The following is a 17,895-nucleotide window of genomic DNA, read 5'->3' as shown; positions in this document are numbered from 1 at the left end:
AGTTTACCCATTTTTTCCTGCCGTTCATAATCTGATACTAACATCTTTTTTGACTTGACGACACAATGTCCCTTACTTTCCAAGGCTGTAAAATGTCTGTAAACCAAATAATCAAGCCATAGCTAAATCATCTACATTTCTTTTACTTTCACAACAGAGAAACAACAGAGGACGGCGACCAAACAATTCCAATGACATCATATTACTTGAAAACAAAGATTTCAGAAAACAGAGCATATTCGACAGCCTGTAGAATTTAATGTACAAGAGAACAAAGCGAATTCAGAGAATGGACATTGGTGCATTGTTCATTAACCAGATTATTTAATTAGAATGGTGCTACGTTGGTTTGCCCGTTGCAACAATCTCTATGGTTGCAATTCGTCATCGGGTCGTGGCAGCATCGATCTTGTGGCAGAAATTGTAAGGGGGCGGAAATTCCTAGTAAAGTTCACCGTAGTCTATGTTTTAGCTGCTTGACTGACTGGTCGTAGGCAGACAGCCATTTATGCAAACGATCTTTAGTATGCGGTTTTAATGAATCGCTTCAAACGCAGGTGAAATCAAGCGTTTCACCACAATTCGCCAACAAACAAAGCATTCCGTTGTTAAATTTAAACAATAAGTTTCATTAATTCCTAACTCATGGGCTAGGTCTTAAGAGCGAGAAGATGCGAAGAATTGTGGGCTGATTCCATATCAACACTAAAGGAAAACTCTGCATGATTCTATTTACCACATAAGCCTAAACGCAACCAGAGGTCACACTACTAGATTGCCTGGTTCTCCACCTCAAATGTTGGATTAGTAAGTAGAAATGCAAGCATATCTCTTGTATTTATAGAATTGGCATTGGCTTTGTTTCTCACCTCGCAACGATTTTTAACGAATTGATGAAACCTGCCATGTAGTTTCACGCTAAAACCCCGGTCTGTTTACTTAAGATTTGCTACATGTTCTGCTGTTCAAGTAAGCGTTTCTTTGTCAGTTAGATTCTTATGCCAAGTATTTCTGTTGCTGTGGAAGCAAGCAAATACATCTTTCGAAATTAGGATAACTGAAAGTTGAGCAAATATTTCCTCAGTTAGTTAACTTTAATGCTGATTTAAGCAAAAGGAAAGTCACTATATTGATGTGGTCAAAGATTGGTTAGAAATTGGATTTATGTCTATTTTGTACAATGATTCAACCTGCAAAAAATGACAGGAAATTAGTCCTTTCAATTGGACTTTCTTTGAAAGAATACTTATTGGTATATATCCCTTCGCCTTTCCTGTAAATTATTTTCTCTATTAGTAGCACAAGGAGCTTCTATTTTTAGAATAATAATGCATGAATTTAATCTGAAGAAGACATTGAACTGAGACCTATGCGAGAACTGCAATAAATAAGTTATAGGTTTGCTTCGTAAAAATTACTTGGTATCCGTGAACGTTTGGTGAAAAAGAATAGGACACCTGCTTTGTCGTCTTGTGTCTGTGGATATGGGAAACATTGAAAGGCCTAACAAACACACCTGGATTTCTATCCACGCGTTTACAGCTTATCTGACATATCTTAAGGCTATTATCCTTTTAGTATAAGATTTCAGATCAAGAATCTTAACTCTTTGGACCAATACAAATTCTGTGCCAGTACTCATGGACTTTGCAACAGACGAGAGAATGTGGAGGTGGCTAATTGTCCAGTAGGGGTCTGCCTCGAGCACATTCAAAGTGGTACCGTTGGCTAGACTAACTTTTACGATGAAACTTGACGTACGGTTTACGATGAAACTTTTACGATCAGTCGTACAATTAGACATCGCTGCATACCTAATGTCGGGTATGAAGCCATAAGTGGGCAGCTTAGGTTACCAGTTGGGTCATTTGTAGCACTTGAATGCCTGTTTTTGGAGCCACGAGCAGTATCAACTGGCACCCTTGGCTAGACCAATTTCTGCAAAAAGTATACCGTTGGCATACAGCTTATTCTTGAAAAATAATACCTTTTTCTAGACACATTTTCTAGCTATTTAGCAGAAATCTCAAAATTGTTTGCCCAAACTCAGAAGTATCAAGAGTCAATTTGTTGTACTTACTAGCTTATTATCAACAAAAATTGATTGTCAGGTTGAAATTCCTACTTTGAGAAAGTATACTCTTGGCTAGACTAAAACTCAGAAAAAGTATATCCTTGCTCGCGGCGCATCCCCAAGTAACATTGCTATGGAAGCCCCAACGACACGACCCCACCCACCCCCAGGTAAGAATGTGCTTCATTTCTATCAGTCTGTTGCCAAAGAAATGGCATCCAAAGATTACTCTAATTCTTCCCCGAGTATATCAGTAGCTGGTGTTCACGGAAATTTGCCCTTTGCAAACAACTTTTCTTGATGTATCGTAGCTGTTTTGCTTTGCTAATCAGGGCCTTTTTTAACATGCTTACTAGGATGTGGCTAGAGACTACGCCTTTAAACGTTTTTACTTTCATAAAGACAATTGATTCAGTCAATGCTCAGTGCTGCTATTAGTTTTTCTATTCGGTTATTTCAAGAATTCTGAACACCTGCAAACTTTTTATTTTGAGTTGGTTATGTCATCAGTCTAGCATTAGCCAAGGTTTACGAAATTATCTAAGTGTCATACACTGTCAAGGCTTTCAAATGTCTAGCAAACAATATTATTTGGCTTGTTGTTTGGGGTTGACTCTTTCACACATAAACTCAATGCAGCTACCACTCGTTTTTAAAATACTTTTGTACAATGAATTACCCTTCCCTTCAAATTTGTTTCGAATAGATACAATCAATTGGATAAATTTGTTCCTTCTTAGTGTGTGCTGTCACAACCATCTGTTATTTAGAGTATAATGCTGCGATGATGATTAATCTTGGGTTGCAATTAGCTCATCACTCAGTTGCTTTTGTATATTTTTAGGAGGAAGATAACATAAAACCATCTTAGGAAGGAAAATTAAAATTAAGTAACTGTATTCTTACTCTTCCTGTTAACGGCTTCTTACCACGTCATTCCTGGAGACTTCAAATTCTATATAGGCTGCTCAAGAAAATACACCTTGCTAAGTCTCTGGTGGAAATGTTCTTCTTTCGCAGTTCATAACCTTTTCAATCTTTGAGCTCAGTCTACACAAAATTTTAACTATTGATTTGTAAACAATATCTGCATTACATATATATGTATAGGCCATAATACCGGTCGGCGAAGTTTCATTGCCAGTATACGCTTTGGTTTACAGAACAGGGCGGTTGTAAGTTGCTACAATGCATGAGCGGTATCGAACGGGCACATTCCCTTCATTTCAATGTTCATTTTAGATGTTAAGATGAGTTCACTACCACTCAATGTTGCCAGAAACAATCTGTTATATCCTTAACACTATCAATTCAGCACCCTCCAAAAAGGAGTAGACATTTGATCCAGATATTGGCAATATTCTTTCCAAGGTCTCTCAAATGGTCAGCAACATTATCTTGTCTGCGAAAAGGAATTCGTTTTCTTTTAGCAAAGCTTCACAGTCTTCTAGAACCGTTCTACATTTCTAGATTAAGTTCTTTCTAGAAATATCTCGCTGGGAGCTTAATGTCGCCACCAAATTTAAAATTTGCGTCTCCAAAAAATATTACCATAAATTTCCATTTTCGCTCTAAATTGTGTAAATAAAGTTCGAAATAATCTCCTTTGGATTACCGAACAAGTCTTCTTTTGCGGGAACCATTACTGGGCAGCACAGATTTAGTATGAGTTGCCAGCACAGCAACCGCTCTGAATTTATCGTACACAGTTGATATTCGGGGTTTTTCCGACTTTGAAGCAGGTGATGAGAAATCGCCAAAGACTTCTAGAAGGTGGAATTAGACTGCTTAGCTGTTAAAAAATCTTTTCCACTCTTATCTAAATCGTTCCCCTTAGAGACTTTTCTGGTGATGTATTATCCTGTTCACAAAGGGGGCTAGGTGGCAAGCCGGGCTATAGGTGTACCACGCCAACCATGTGACACATAGAGCACTGTGCCTTGACCGCACGCTTCAAATGAGGGGGGAGGGGCATCAAATGAAACCCATTTTGGACGATTGATTCCCATTTTGAATAAAAAAATTCGTAAAAACATATCTGACATTGATAACAGCGTTTGCATGTCCTTAATTACATGTGTATGTGTTGACGAGTAGTGGCCAAATGGAATTAGATGCAGCTCCATGCTTCATTTAGATTCTTTGCGGTGAAAACGATAAAATCCACTTCAGTTCTCATTAAACGACCTTATAGTTAATCCTAGAAAATTCACCAGCACATTTGACAGGTTCTTTAATAGTTTATGGCTAAACTCACAGTCACGTTGAAATTGATCATTGCAAATGCATTTCAACATTGGAAGCTCGTCTTCTGCAAAACGCAATTGCGCAATAACCAGTGTATTTCGAGATTCCGACTAAAAATTATTCTGCAGGTGCCTCATTTATATTTTTCTGATTGAAAGCAAAGTGTGAGAATACCTTTCACTTTCTCTGCCGGCCTAGTTTCCCGGGACAAGTTGTTTTGACACGGTAGTTCAGTTCAACAAAAAAGAAACATTGCCATTGCCAAGTGAGGCTTCTTCGTATGTAAGTACATCTCAAGAAGGGCTCGATCGTTTAGTTTCTTCCGGCTTTGTGTCGTCCAATTCATTTTCATTGCAAATAGATCCGTATGGCAAGCTTTCTTGTTTACTTTTTCACAACTTAGTCGTTCATCTGTCTTGAAACAAAGTTCTACAGATTCGTTCTTGATAAATGATAGATATATTATACCTTTCATAGACATCTTGCTGCGTTGAAACCTTTTGCATCCCTGTTAATGTAGGGAAAGCCCACTCCTGTAGCAATCAGGTGCCATTTAATTTGCGAGAATTGCAGCTGCAAAATATACCTTTATTTGGAAGGGCTTATGAAATTGATAGAATGGAATCGCGATATATCAGGGTTAATACTTGTCTTGAAAATTGAATCTATTTGTGTTAGAGTAATTTCTTAGTTATGTAGAGGTAAAAATATACTTGCGATCACCTCCCATTGTAATTTGATTTTGTAATTTGTTCTCACCTTCTATTATAAATTTTTGTCATATTATTGTCTTATAGGCAATCTCGGCCTGGCTGCTATTATTAAAAAACTCAAAGAAAATTTTTCTTCATAACGGTTAAGTAGAAACTCCCAATAAAATATTTTCAATATGATTAAGTATAAGACTATAAATAATTGATTGGATGAGTGAAAAAATTTGTAAATTGTTGGTGGTTGAAGCCCCCGCAGATTCCCACCATTGCTGTCCTCAAGGCGTTATTAAAACCACTCTAATCTTCTTCCATGGCCACATTTGTTGGATTATACTGCCAAAGATAAGGCTTGTGAGATAAAATGTATCTATGAAAATTGAAATTGCAACAAATAGCTATCGTTAAGGCCTTTACATTTTTGACTGCAATAAAATGAAAATTTCCATCGTTAAAATTCCCTTTTTACTTATTCTTCACATTCTTGCATACCTGAAGTGTTACGCAGACAGAAGCCATCTTGTTCTTGGTCAGAGGGTCACACGAGTTTGCTAAACCGTGCGAAAACAATTAAATAAAGGGCGTCGGTACTATTTCGTATTTCATTAGATATTCAGAATAAAATCAAACGGATTTGATATCATATGAGAATTTTTATCGAATAGTTTCTAGGAATATCGTACAAAATACACGCTTGATATACACAAGATATTTCTCGGATGTTCATAAGGGTTTCATGAAATCTTTTCTCTTTGTCGTCTGATTATAGAAGGGCGTTCAAAGTTTCGAATTGTGATCTTTCTTTCAATTCTTTGTCAGAATTGAATATTTCTCAGCAAAATTGCTTTTAAGAATGTGACTTTTTGATTTGATTTGATGATTTGAAACCCTAGGGGAGCGCCAAGGAATGCCCACAAACTCTGCTGCATAGACCAAGCACACGATGTCTTACAATCAGCTTTCATATATAACTTTACCCAGGAAAAAGGATCTCACTCATTCTGATGTGAAAGTGAAGCCAGTTAAGTCTATTGCTGCCATAAACAACGAAGACTGGAAAAGCTTGCAACACTCTGTCACGGGGCTTTTTCACGACAAGAAGTTAAAAGGCAGGGAGCTCGACACGTTAAACGAAAAAGTTCGCAATGTTTTGGAATCCGACCTCGGTAGATTCATTTGTGAATACTATCAGGACTCTATACTCAAAAAAGGAATGATAATTCTCAAAGAACGAGTGAAAGAGAAGACTGGCATGGTTTTGATCGAGAAGTTAGCAACAGTTTGGCGCGAGTTTTATACAACAATATTACCAACACTGTTGGCAATTTTCTATCCAATTCAAGAACAGGGACTGTCAATTCGAAAGACAACCTTGGTCGGTTTTCGTGATATCGTCCTGCTTAAGACAAGCATCGATGAGACATTAAGAGCAATTCCAAAGGAAAAAATACCTTCTGATATTACACAAATGCTTTTGGTTCTTGCAGGGGTTCATGACTCTAACCCACCGAATCAAAACTACCTGAAACTAGAATCTCTTGTCGCGAGATTAATTTCGCCTTACATTGGCTTTAACGGACTTTACCGTGGGGAAAAGCTTGCCGTGCGACGCCAAAGTTCCGGAACCGATCAGCCTAAAAATCAAGGACCTCGAAAGATTTCACGGTCACATACATTCAACGAAGAAAGTAAAACAAGAAGATCCTCCTCGAGGGACAGTGACACTTCTGACTTGACCAATTCACTGTTGGATGTTGATATGTTTCATTACTTGACGGTTGGGACTGGAGACGACTTTCCTGCAATGTCATGCAGGTGAAGGAGTTAGGCTGCGTTGCTTTGATTCAAACCAGCATGGTCAGGATAAAAGCAATGGTTCTTTTAAAGGAGAGTTACGGAGAACCACTGCTTCTCTTTTTGCTGCATCTTTGAGCTCATTTACCTACAAATCGAACTTGTAGAACGATAAAGCGTTTTGATTTTATTTCTTAATGCTGTTCTTATTTAAACTAATTTTAAAATGAATTTTCATTATGTCGTATGGTTTTCATAATTTTTTAACATTGCGAAAATTCTCATTATTTGATAAAAAAAATCGACGTTTCAAATTGTTGTTTCTTTAAAAGTGCTCATGAATCTAGGCAAGTAATCAAGCTATGAAAAAACTTGTTGACTTTCTTGGAGTGGTGATGAAGAGGGGGAGTAGGATAGACGTCTCCCTGGTAGAAAGAGGATCGTTTATCGCCAATGAGCCATTTTAGCACGCATAACTAGCCAAATGAAACAGCCTTTCAGAAAATGAAATCATTGTCTAGAAAGTTTAATCTATCTTTATTTAAAGAATATAGTTCATTTAAAAACGTCACTAAAAGATAGGCTTAGGCGTAGTTTAGACAGCGCTTTATGGGCGCAGCGAATTAAATTATTGACCATGAAATATTGTGAGTGTCAATTTAATGCGCTCTTAATTCGCTGACTCAATCCGAGAGCGAAGCAAATAATTGAATTCGCTCATAATGCGCTCACTTGGGCGCATTATCAGCGAGTTTTGAATCAAAATATGAATCAATTCAATTCGCTTCGCTGTCTAAAAGCAAATAATGAATTGAAGAGTGCTACGGGCGCATTTTGAGCGCATCTAATTGAATTTAATTCGCTGCGCCCATAACGCGCTGTCTAAACTACGCCTTAATTGCGTATTTGTGTGCTAATTTGTGCCTGACATGGTTTGCACCGATTTTCCTGCACTTGGCTTGTTGTCGTCATTAGGGTTTGTTAAATACTGAAATTTGAAGGAGGCCATTTATCTGGTTGTGGTTTTGGCTTCTGCAGCACCCTTTTCTCTATTCTACATCTCAATTGATCCTCCAAATAACCCTAGGGGTCACAGAATCGAGGCTGACTCTGAGGGTTTAGGGGGTGGGGAAATGCAAATATCTAATTTCATTAGTACATATAAAAGCTCAGACTGTGAGTCTCGGCAGAAACAGAAATTGTAGACTGCATTCTCGTACAATTTCCAGTCATTTCGTTTAATGGTCAGAAACACAATTGGAAATGAGAAAAACTTTCCAAAGCGTTCACCCCGCTGAAACTCAGTCTCACAAACATGACAACATGAAATGCAGTAGTTAATACCCCTCCCCACCCTTATCTGTGCAAATACCACCGTAACGCATGGACGGGTGTGACGTTTTATGGGCTAAATTTATAATGCTGAGGGCAAAAGCTGATTGGCCAATCTAACAATTATACGGCAATCAGTATATTTAAAGAAAACAGAAAATTCAATAAACTAAAATATTTTGGTTACCCAAGCACGGTTAATGCAATTCTTTTTTCAATGACAATTGTCTTTTCTCCTCTGATTGATACTTTTAATCCGCGCCAGAATGACTTTATTTTCTTCATTCAACTTTTTTCAAATTACAAAAGTTGTCGTTTTCCTTTTGTTTCTTCTTGAAGATTCATTTTACAGCCATTTATTGCGAGAAGCAAAAAACACTTCTTAGCAAAGCTGAAATTATGGATAGTTTGAATAGCAAGAAACTGTCGTATCAGTAAATGGCGACAATGGGAACTATCTTAGTCTTACATGAGCGGTGTCCCAATGAGATATGTTCTTGATCCACTTATTTTCTTACCTTTATTAATGATATTTCACAATTATCTTCTAAATTAGCATTTTTACTTTTGATCCACTTACATTTTACAAATCCATTTTACATGTTCTTGATCCACTTATTTTCTTACCTTTATTAATGATATTTCACAATCATTTTCTAAATTAGCATTTTTAACTTTGCGAAGGACACCATTATTTACTTTGAATCAGGAATTAAGAGCCAATTCAAAAGTTTCTTAACAAAAAAGTGGCTCTTATAAACGATACTTATAAACGTGCTCTGAATGTTGAAAAAATTCATTTTGTCATTTTGACAATATTTCTTTGCAAAATCTCTCTTGAAAGCATAATTTACTTCAACTCTCCAAAAGTTATCAAGAACATTTGCTATTTTCTTCAAAGTTTGTTACATTCTACCTACAAATGTTTTTGCTTCATTGTATTGCTGTTCATCTCTTTTCTTAAATATGAAATTGCTGCCTGGGGACTAACTTACGATGCTTTAATCAAACCAGTATATGCCAAATGTATGTACCCCCTTCCAAAGAAAATTAGCAATTCCAATTCCTGTTTTATTCCTTCAGAACCGCAAAGACACTTTGCAATTTGTCTTGAAATCTATAAGGTCCCCCCCCCCTCCCTATAAGGTTTGCAGGTATGAAATCTTGGAATAGAATTAGTTACATTTTAAAACAAGCTCAAACATTTTGAGCTTTCAACTGCTGCTAATGAAACGATTTTTATAAATCAAAATAAAAAAATTTCCTTTGAACCAAAAGGCTGTTGTGTAACTACCTGTATAAGAATTTTCTTATGGATCTGCTGAATCGTCCGTTCATTACTTCATTACTCAGATTTTGAATGTTATTGTCATCCTAATGACATTCGTATGTAATAGGAAATGAACTAAATGGAACTCAACTAAAATTGGCAACATAGGAAAATTGTTTTATAGGAGAGGATGGCTTTACAATTCCTTTAAAATTTATTACAAGTGATAGTCGTGGTGATACAATACAAGTGATAGTGATACTGAAGTAGAAACTTGACGATTAGCGACCTCTTATATTTGTTGGGTTTTGGTTTAAGTAAGCCCTTTGTGAATCGTGGCATCAGCACCAATAACCCAGTGTATAGCTTGCCATATGAACTCACATACCCTAACCTATCTTGTTATCTAATGCCGCCATTAATATACCTGTAATCTACCCTAAATCCATGATTCGCCTGCCCTAAACTGGCGCATGCTAGCACCTGCCAAATGAAATGGTGTCCTGATTCACAAATGGTTTGTTTTATAGGCTCACTATCAAAGTATTTGTTAAGTGCTCAGGCGCGGATCTAGACCGGTTGCACAGGTTTAAAAAAGCAGGTCGATTTGGGCTATGTTTCTCTGTAAATCTTGAATTTTTGATCTAAAATTTCAATTGCAATAATTGCTGCATTTTTCCCTGACCGGCTACAGTTCTTCTGTTTACATACTAAATTGAACCCCGACAAAATTCCGGTAGAGTTCCCAGCTTCCTAATTCATCTTTTATCTCAAAGTATCCGAGGAATTCAAAACCGAGGAAATCGCCACTCGAAGTGACAGTTTGGAGTATGCTATCTATGCGACGAAATTGAAACCGGTGGCTATTGTTTTCTGAAAACCTGTGAAAACCGGTGCCCATATGTTTCCCTTATGCGAAAAAAAACGGTTGCTAAAAAGCATATTCGATATCGATATCAATAGCTCGAAAGTGTGGACGCTTTAACACAAAATGATACAAAATGAAATAAGGATGCAAATAAGAATCTGAGGTTTTGTATTGCGGGACTAGACTTTATTTCTCGGAAAAATTCATAAAAATTAAAATCGCAGTTGTAAGAAGAGGATCGAAGGACATGCTGAATAGAGAAAAATTGTTGTGAGAATTTTTTTAAATAAAGTAGGGGCAAATTAATCACATTTTACTACCCTCATTAGCAACTTTTAGCAATATTCATTTACCAATAACACACAGGGCTGCCACAGGGTAAAGCACCGCAAAACCGGTCAAAATTTTGGCTAGATCCGCACCTGATTGCCGTTCATAGACATATCCAGATGACGTCATGTCTATTTCTGCTGTGGACGGCACAGAATATTGTATTTTGTTTTCGTGTTTATAATAGAAATAAAAAAGTGATCTTCACAACTGATAAAATGTACTGGCAATAATTATTAAAGATCTGTCTGGGGAAAAAACACATATAAGTACATGGTACCAGAATGATGCAAAGAGAATATGAGGTGTGTCAAAATATCTCGCAGACTACGCCCATACCCTACCCAAACTCCAAAGAGCTAGCGCCTCCGCTTGTCGTAGCATGGTCCCTAGCTGATTAAAAAAGCATCATCTTTGATAATAGTTCCATCAACCTTACAGCTGAGCTTCCACTGAACCTCAAAGTCCGAATTCTGATTTGCTGTTTCAATTTCAGACAGTTCATTATTGTTAAATATCTTATATGTGAAATCAGTGCTTTCAAATATTGCATAGGGTAAGAAGGCAAAAATTATTTTATCAAATGCAATATTCATTTAATCAAACTACTTTTACAGTGGCTGTCTGTGACAGTTTGCTATTTTTCACTAACATTAAACACTTTGTTTTTTTCAATGGAAAAACCATTTCTTGATTAATTTCAAAAAAGTTTAAAAACAACTATTAGTTTTTGTGCTTCCAAAAGTACCACATAAATGCAGCAACAAGACTGGCAGGCTTTGCTTTGCTGTCATCGAAAACAAAATCTTTGGCTTGTTCCAAAGGCAAATATTCAACATCGATAACTTCATTTTCATCAGGATTACCACCTCCCTCACCAACTCTCATCTCATCATTAACCTCAGCATAAAACAGACTAACCTTGTTCCCAGAAGTTCCAACACCACGACAACTAAATAATTCTTCCAGCTGATCTGTTGATATTTCATACCCAGTCTCTTCTAAAACTTCCTCCTTTGCAATTTCCTTTAAAGTTTTCCTTTTGTCAACTATCCCGGCACATAGTTCGTAGGTGACAGCGGACTGAAATGGTGCAGTTATGGCCACCTCTCCTTTTTCCTCTGACAAATCGCTCCTCTCTTTTCCATTGGCCTCGTTGTTCAAAAACATGTACAGAGCTGAAAAATATTGATATTTAAAAGATAACTCATAAAAGAATGTTGTATATTGCTTTCGTGAGCATGGTGTGAGCGAGGTAGATTAAATAAAACTAACGACATTGTTTTATTTAAAAAACGAGCATAAAACAAATGAATGGCTCTTGAGACAATCGCTGGTTGCCTTAGCAAGCTCATGAACATGTTCAAGGGCAAAAATCGAGATAAATTGCTTATTTGAAGAAGTCTTATCATTCCATGATAACTAATTCTGATATGAAGCTTGAAATATATCTGACAATGAGTCAGGAAATTTGGTAATTAGAAAGAAAATACTGTCGTATTAAACACCTGGCCTGAACTGTCGAACAAGAATGAATGCTTTTCTGGTTGTATGAAACAGCATGATCGCAACACTAAAAAATACAACATATACCTTATGAAGAAAAAATCTTGCAACTGTTGGAAAGGAAAAGAAGAAAGAATTCACAAAATTCAATCCATTTTAATCAGAACAGCTTTTCAGCACCCTTCTCTGCTGCAAGGGGTATGGCTGAACTTACCCTTATGAACTTACCCTTACAAGGGGTATGGATTTGAATTTACCCTTATCTGGCAATATGCACATAAGTGTCATTCTCATGTTGTCTGTACAACAACGTTCTTCTCGCAAAAATTGCCAACTTTGCACAAATTTATACTTTAATTTTACAAAAAAGAATGGTATTGGTAATAACAGTCACATCAGAACAATATTCTCTCTTTTTTGGTTTTCCTTTGCCAAAATAAGCTGGTTATAATCTCTTGTTTAATTGATTATTTGTCAAAAAGAATAAATTTTCATGGTCAATTGATTTTGCCAAATTTGACAAAAGGTGAAATAATCAGCGAGCTATAATAAAACCAATAAAACAGTTCTATGCATGCTAAAGCATAGAAAAGTCAAATATTAGATGGCTTGTGTCAAAAAGGTTTATTGCTACCTCTAACTCCAAAAGGAAGGGGGTTTCAACCATTAATAGAAGTCAAATCTCAAGCTGAAGATGAAAAGAGACCTTCATTCAAAAGGGTGATAAACTCAATTTTAGCAAAAAATGTTGATACTTTTTTCCCAGACTTTTTGTGGCTTAGTTGAACTATGTGAGATGTTCACAATCAGAGTAAAAGCAGTGACAAAAAGGGTGATACAAGGTTTCTTGGAAGACAGTGGTGATGAAAAAGATTGTGCGTTGTTTGATACACAGTATAAAGTTGTTGTACAACCATAAATGCTTAGACTATTCTAAGAAAAGATCTGATACAAAATCAGAAAAGATTTTGTCAACCAAATTTTAACTTTTTAACAACCAACTTTACACCAATTTGTGAATTTATTGTTTCTAATATTTTGTGAAGAAAAATTTCCAGTGTTCCTTAAATACCAGGATGTAATTCATCTTGAAACATTACTTTTTAAAAATGTTTTAGTTAAATAAACACTCATTAGTCTAGAAAATTAGACTTTTTTCTTAAGGTTTTACACATCATCAAAACTATATATTTATATGCAACTTTTGATAACATATTTAAATTGTCACTACCAATGTGGCCCAGGGCTTCAAAAAGAATCTCTATTTAGATTGATCAAGAAATGTAACTTTGAACAAACTTCTCTATTTTCTTTAATTAGCTGTGATACTTACGCATCATGAACATTAACATAATCCCAAGTCCTTTGGTTGCCATTCTAAAAATTGAACAATGAAAGTGTTTAGTTCTTTCCAAAACCATATAAAGCACTTGGAAGTATTTCACATTAAGCCTAGCATAGCAGGGAAACAATTGTTTTCAGTTTCCAAAAAAAAATCAAAATGAACTTTCTTCCATGTGCCAAATCATACTATTTGTACATTTACATATTCAAAACAATATTAGCAGAGTCCTTTTTATATCAAACTTATAGCCAATATAACAAACCATATAGTAGACTGCAAATCTGTGACACCATCAGAGAAAACAAATATGTTCATAAAAATTTGACCTGCTATGCATCATTAGGCAGGATAGGGTTACACTACTGGATAAGGCTAATGGGAAACATGAACACATTGGGAATGGGCGGGTTCCATATGTTACCACATACCATCCAGCCTTGAATAATTTGGGCAAGGTGGCCGGGAGACTTCATTCTATGCTTACAGTATCAGAAGAGCATAGGAAGGTGTTTCCTCAGCCACTTTTGATATCATTTAAGAGGTGTAAGAATCCTTAAGATATACTAGTTAGGGCTAAACTTCATAGTGAGGGGCAGGGGTTTGGCATAATGAGGGTTGTACTCCGTGTGGCAAGTCTCGGTGTCAAGTGTGTAATGTTATGTGTGACATTGATACTTTTACTTCACATATAACTGATAAGGAATATAAAAGATAAATTTTTCATTTAATTGTGATTCGTCCAATGTTGTGTATCTTATGGAATGTAAAGTATGTGGTGTACAGTATGTGGGTAGCACTTGCACGCCTTTTAGGCTTAGGTTTAATAACTACAAGGCGTGCAATTGTAAGTTTATCGGGGGCTCTTCGGGTGTACCTCGGGCTTATTTTTTCCGGCATTTTGCAGGGAAGGATCATCATGGGTTTCTCAAAGATATTAAAGTAACTATTATAGATAGACTTTATGGGAATGGTAGAATACGTGAAAGTTTCTGGCAGTATAAGTTAGAAACATTTGCGCCCCTGGGCCTTAAAATTAGGTTAGTTGACACATATATATTAGTTTTATTTTCATTTCCTATCTTTTTGTTTATTTTCTCCTTGTTACTTCTGTTTATTTTTTCCACGTTTTCTATCTACTTTCTTTCTTTTCTTTGCATTCTATATTTATTATATTTATTAACCTAGTTTCTTTTTTTTTGAGACAGACAGCATTTACCGTTTCTTTTTCTTGGACTTTTCTGCATGCTATACCATCTGCTATCGCACTTGTTCTATTGTTCTTTTATCTATTGTATTTATCCATCTTTTCTCACCTCCGGTTGGGCTTAGAAACTATCATTATGTTGTTAAATTAGCGATTATTGTTCTTGCTTGTAAAATGTGTTACCTTTTGTTCTTTTGTTTCGTATTCCTTATTTTACGCTCCAGATGTATGTGTTAGTTATTCTGAAGAAGCTTATAGTGAAACGTCAACCAAGTTGTTTTTTATTGAGTATCTATTTATATTTTTAAAGAACTTTAAAGTTAGGAGCTATTGAATATATATATATATATATATATATAATATATATATATATCATAGATTGAAGAAAGTAAAACTACATGGTTTATCTCTACAAGCCTGTTTCGTGAGTAACTCACTCTTCAGGAGATCACGCTCTACGTGCTAACGTATTGAGCACTGTGCTACGGAAGTATCAAAAGACAAGGACAAATTTCTATATATATATATATACATAGCAAGGGCAGATTTTGTAACAATAGGTTCTTTGGTTTGTTTACATTTTGTTGACTAGCCAATCAGAGAGCTCTATTTCTATGGCGTCATCTTATGGTAATGGCGGATGGAGGGGTTTGCTGTGGAGAAAACCACACCCTCGTTTTTTCCTCGCGACGAAAATATACTTTGAGAAAAACTCGAGATTTTTTGCATCCGCATAGAACGATAAATTTTACATGTAATTTTATTGGCACTAAGCTCTGCGTTTTCTGCTCTTTGCGTGATCGCTCGCTATTGACATCCCTTTTTGCACGTCCTCAATTGCTCGACGATCGATTGCACTTCCGCACAAAAACAAATTCAAAAAACGTTATAGTTTGCATCTGTACAATATTATTTGACAATATAACTGGAAAATAAGGTAAATTGTACTAGGAAAATGAAAGAGTTAAAAACGAAATTTTGAGCATCGCCCTTTGTCAAGTTATAGAACAAATTTAGATTGGCAAAAGGACTTTTCAAAAATACATGAGGGTCCACCAGATAGTTTATAAGAAACGATAATGTATTTGAGAAACCATTCCAAGATGAACCAAGACATTAAAATGTTGCCAACCTTCTTCATTTTTTTCTGTTATTAGCTTTTGTTGAAATATGAAACCTTTGCAGTACAATCTTTACGCAAATAAACCAATGTCAAATCAACGCAGAGCAGAAAAGTCAGGTGGTTAGAACTCAATTACAAATTGGCCAATGAAACATTATAATTTTTTATAAACTCGTTCTCAAGACACAAAAACTTTTGAAAAACAACGTGTTTACTTTCAGTTGGGAAGATTATTTGCACGGAGATGCCAACAATCAATTACAAATCATGTATAACATTTAGTAACATTTTACCAGACCATAAACGTTCTTGAAAAGCAGGCATTTTATTCAGTGCAAAAGCTGCTTTCTTTACCGCTGCAAGTCTTGCTGAAATCGATAAGTACGAGTGTACATTTGTAATTGTTTACTTTGCTTCTTGCAATATTCATGGACAGATTTTAAAAGTTATGATTTTCAACTTTATGTTACTAAATGTTACTAAATGTTATACATGATTTGTAATTGATTGTTGGCATCTCCGTGCAAATAATCTTCCCAACTGAAAGTAAACACGTTGTTTTTCAAAAGTTTTTGTGTCTTGAGAACGAGTTTATAAAAAATTATAATGTTTCATTGGCCAATTTGTAATTGAGTTCTAACCACCTGACTTTTCTGCTCTGCGTTGATTTGACATTGGTTTATTTGCGTAAAGATTGTACTGCAAAGGTTTCATATTTCAACAAAAGCTAATAACAGAAAAAAATGAAGAAGGTTGGCAACATTTTAATGTCTTGGTTCATCTTGGAATGGTTTCTCAAATACATTATCGTTTCTTATAAACTATCTGGTGGACCCTCATGTATTTTTGAAAAGTCCTTTTGCCAATCTAAATTTGTTCTATAACTTGACAAAGGGCGATGCTCAAAATTTCGTTTTTAACTCTTTCATTTTCCTAGTACAATTTACCTTATTTTCCAGTTATATTGTCAAATAATATTGTACAGATGCAAACTATAACGTTTTTTGAATTTGTTTTTGTGCGGAAGTGCAATCGATCGTCGAGCAATTGAGGACGTGCAAAAAGGGATGTCAATAGCGAGCGATCACGCAAAGAGCAGAAAACGCAGAGCTTAGTGCCAATAAAATTACATGTAAAATTTATCGTTCTATGCGGATGCAAAAAATCTCGAGTTTTTCTCAAAGTATATTTTCGTCGCGAGGAAAAAACGAGGGTGTGGTTTTCTCCACAGCAAACCCCTCCATCCGCCATTACCATAAGATGACGCCATAGAAATAGAGCTCTCTGATTGGCTAGTCAACAAAATGTAAACAAACCAAAGAACCTATTGTTACAAAATCTGCCCTTGCTTATATACATATATATTGATTCTGAAGAAGCATATTGCGAAACGTTAATCAAGTTGTTTTTTTACTGATCATCTATATATAAATACATATATATATATGTATATATATATATATATATTTGACGGTGTATGTTTTAAATATGATGTTTAAAACTCCTGCCAGAAGTTTCTTCGTGCATTTTTGTCAAAAGAGTGATATTTTCTCCCGATCGGGAGAAAAAGAAAGTATGATTTCTTCTCCCAATCTGGAGACATTTTCTTGAAATTTCTCCAGTTCGGGAGAATATCGTTTATTTCTCTCGATCGGGAGACAAATGCTTATATCCCTAGCTGAATCAGAATTATATGAAACTAACTTGCAAAAAAAAATCAAACTTGTGAGGATGGATGAAAAATAAAAATCATAGCACACAGTTCGAGTGTATTTGTTCAAACACTTCCTTCATACCTGCTTAAATTTTGCTCTCGACGTTTTAACGTATTTCGAATCAACGCATGGAACTACCTCCAGATCGGAAATACTAGAATTCTGCATTTTTCTAGGCAGCCAATAGTGTTTCCAAAGTCTCTTTGAATTTCGCAACCATTTTAAGCCCACCATTCATTCTTCGTCTCACTCCTATAGCAGCCTCAATTTCGTCACGTTTCGTAATACTAATAAAGGGGCGTGGCGCATGACGCCCCCCAAAGTTTCGAAAATCCGATTACATGTTTACTTTGAACTTTCTTCTCTATACCAAGCGT

At 35.8% G+C, this 17,895-nt stretch overlaps 2 protein-coding genes across 3 annotated transcripts; one reads left to right on the top strand and one right to left on the bottom strand.

Annotated features, from left to right (window-relative positions):
- Positions 1–646: 646 nt before the first annotated feature.
- Positions 647–7,139, top strand: LOC135692237 (proline-rich protein 5-like). Of its 2 annotated transcripts, none has more exons than XM_065210318.2 (2): positions 647–807; positions 5,925–7,139. In XM_065210318.2, the coding sequence occupies exon 2, from the start codon at positions 5,975–5,977 to the stop codon at positions 6,848–6,850; it is 876 nt and encodes a 291-aa protein (XP_065066390.1). In that variant the 5' UTR covers positions 647–807; positions 5,925–5,974; the 3' UTR covers positions 6,851–7,139. The 2 variants fall into 2 exon arrangements, with proteins under 2 accessions (XP_065066390.1, XP_065066398.1); XM_065210326.2 differs by lacking the exon at positions 647–807 and adding an exon at positions 829–4,603.
- LOC135692250 (uridine diphosphate glucose pyrophosphatase NUDT14) lies at positions 6,132–17,788 on the bottom strand. The gene is made up of 4 exons (XM_065210338.2): positions 17,600–17,788; positions 13,465–13,508; positions 12,134–12,198; positions 6,132–11,803 (listed from the first exon to the last, which is right to left on the bottom strand). The coding sequence occupies exons 1-4, from the start codon at positions 17,750–17,752 to the stop codon at positions 11,349–11,351; spliced, it is 717 nt and encodes a 238-aa protein (XP_065066410.1). The 5' UTR covers positions 17,753–17,788; the 3' UTR covers positions 6,132–11,348.
- Between the last annotated feature and the right edge of the window lie 107 nt (positions 17,789–17,895).

Source organism: Rhopilema esculentum, chromosome 10, assembly GCF_057945365.1.
Source record: "Rhopilema esculentum isolate cy_ngs chromosome 10, ASM5794536v1, whole genome shotgun sequence".
Taxonomy (NCBI): Eukaryota; Metazoa; Cnidaria; class Scyphozoa; order Rhizostomeae; family Rhizostomatidae; genus Rhopilema; species Rhopilema esculentum.
The sequence above is the reverse complement of the archived record's forward strand: the minus strand, read 5'-3'. Positions and strand labels throughout refer to the sequence as shown.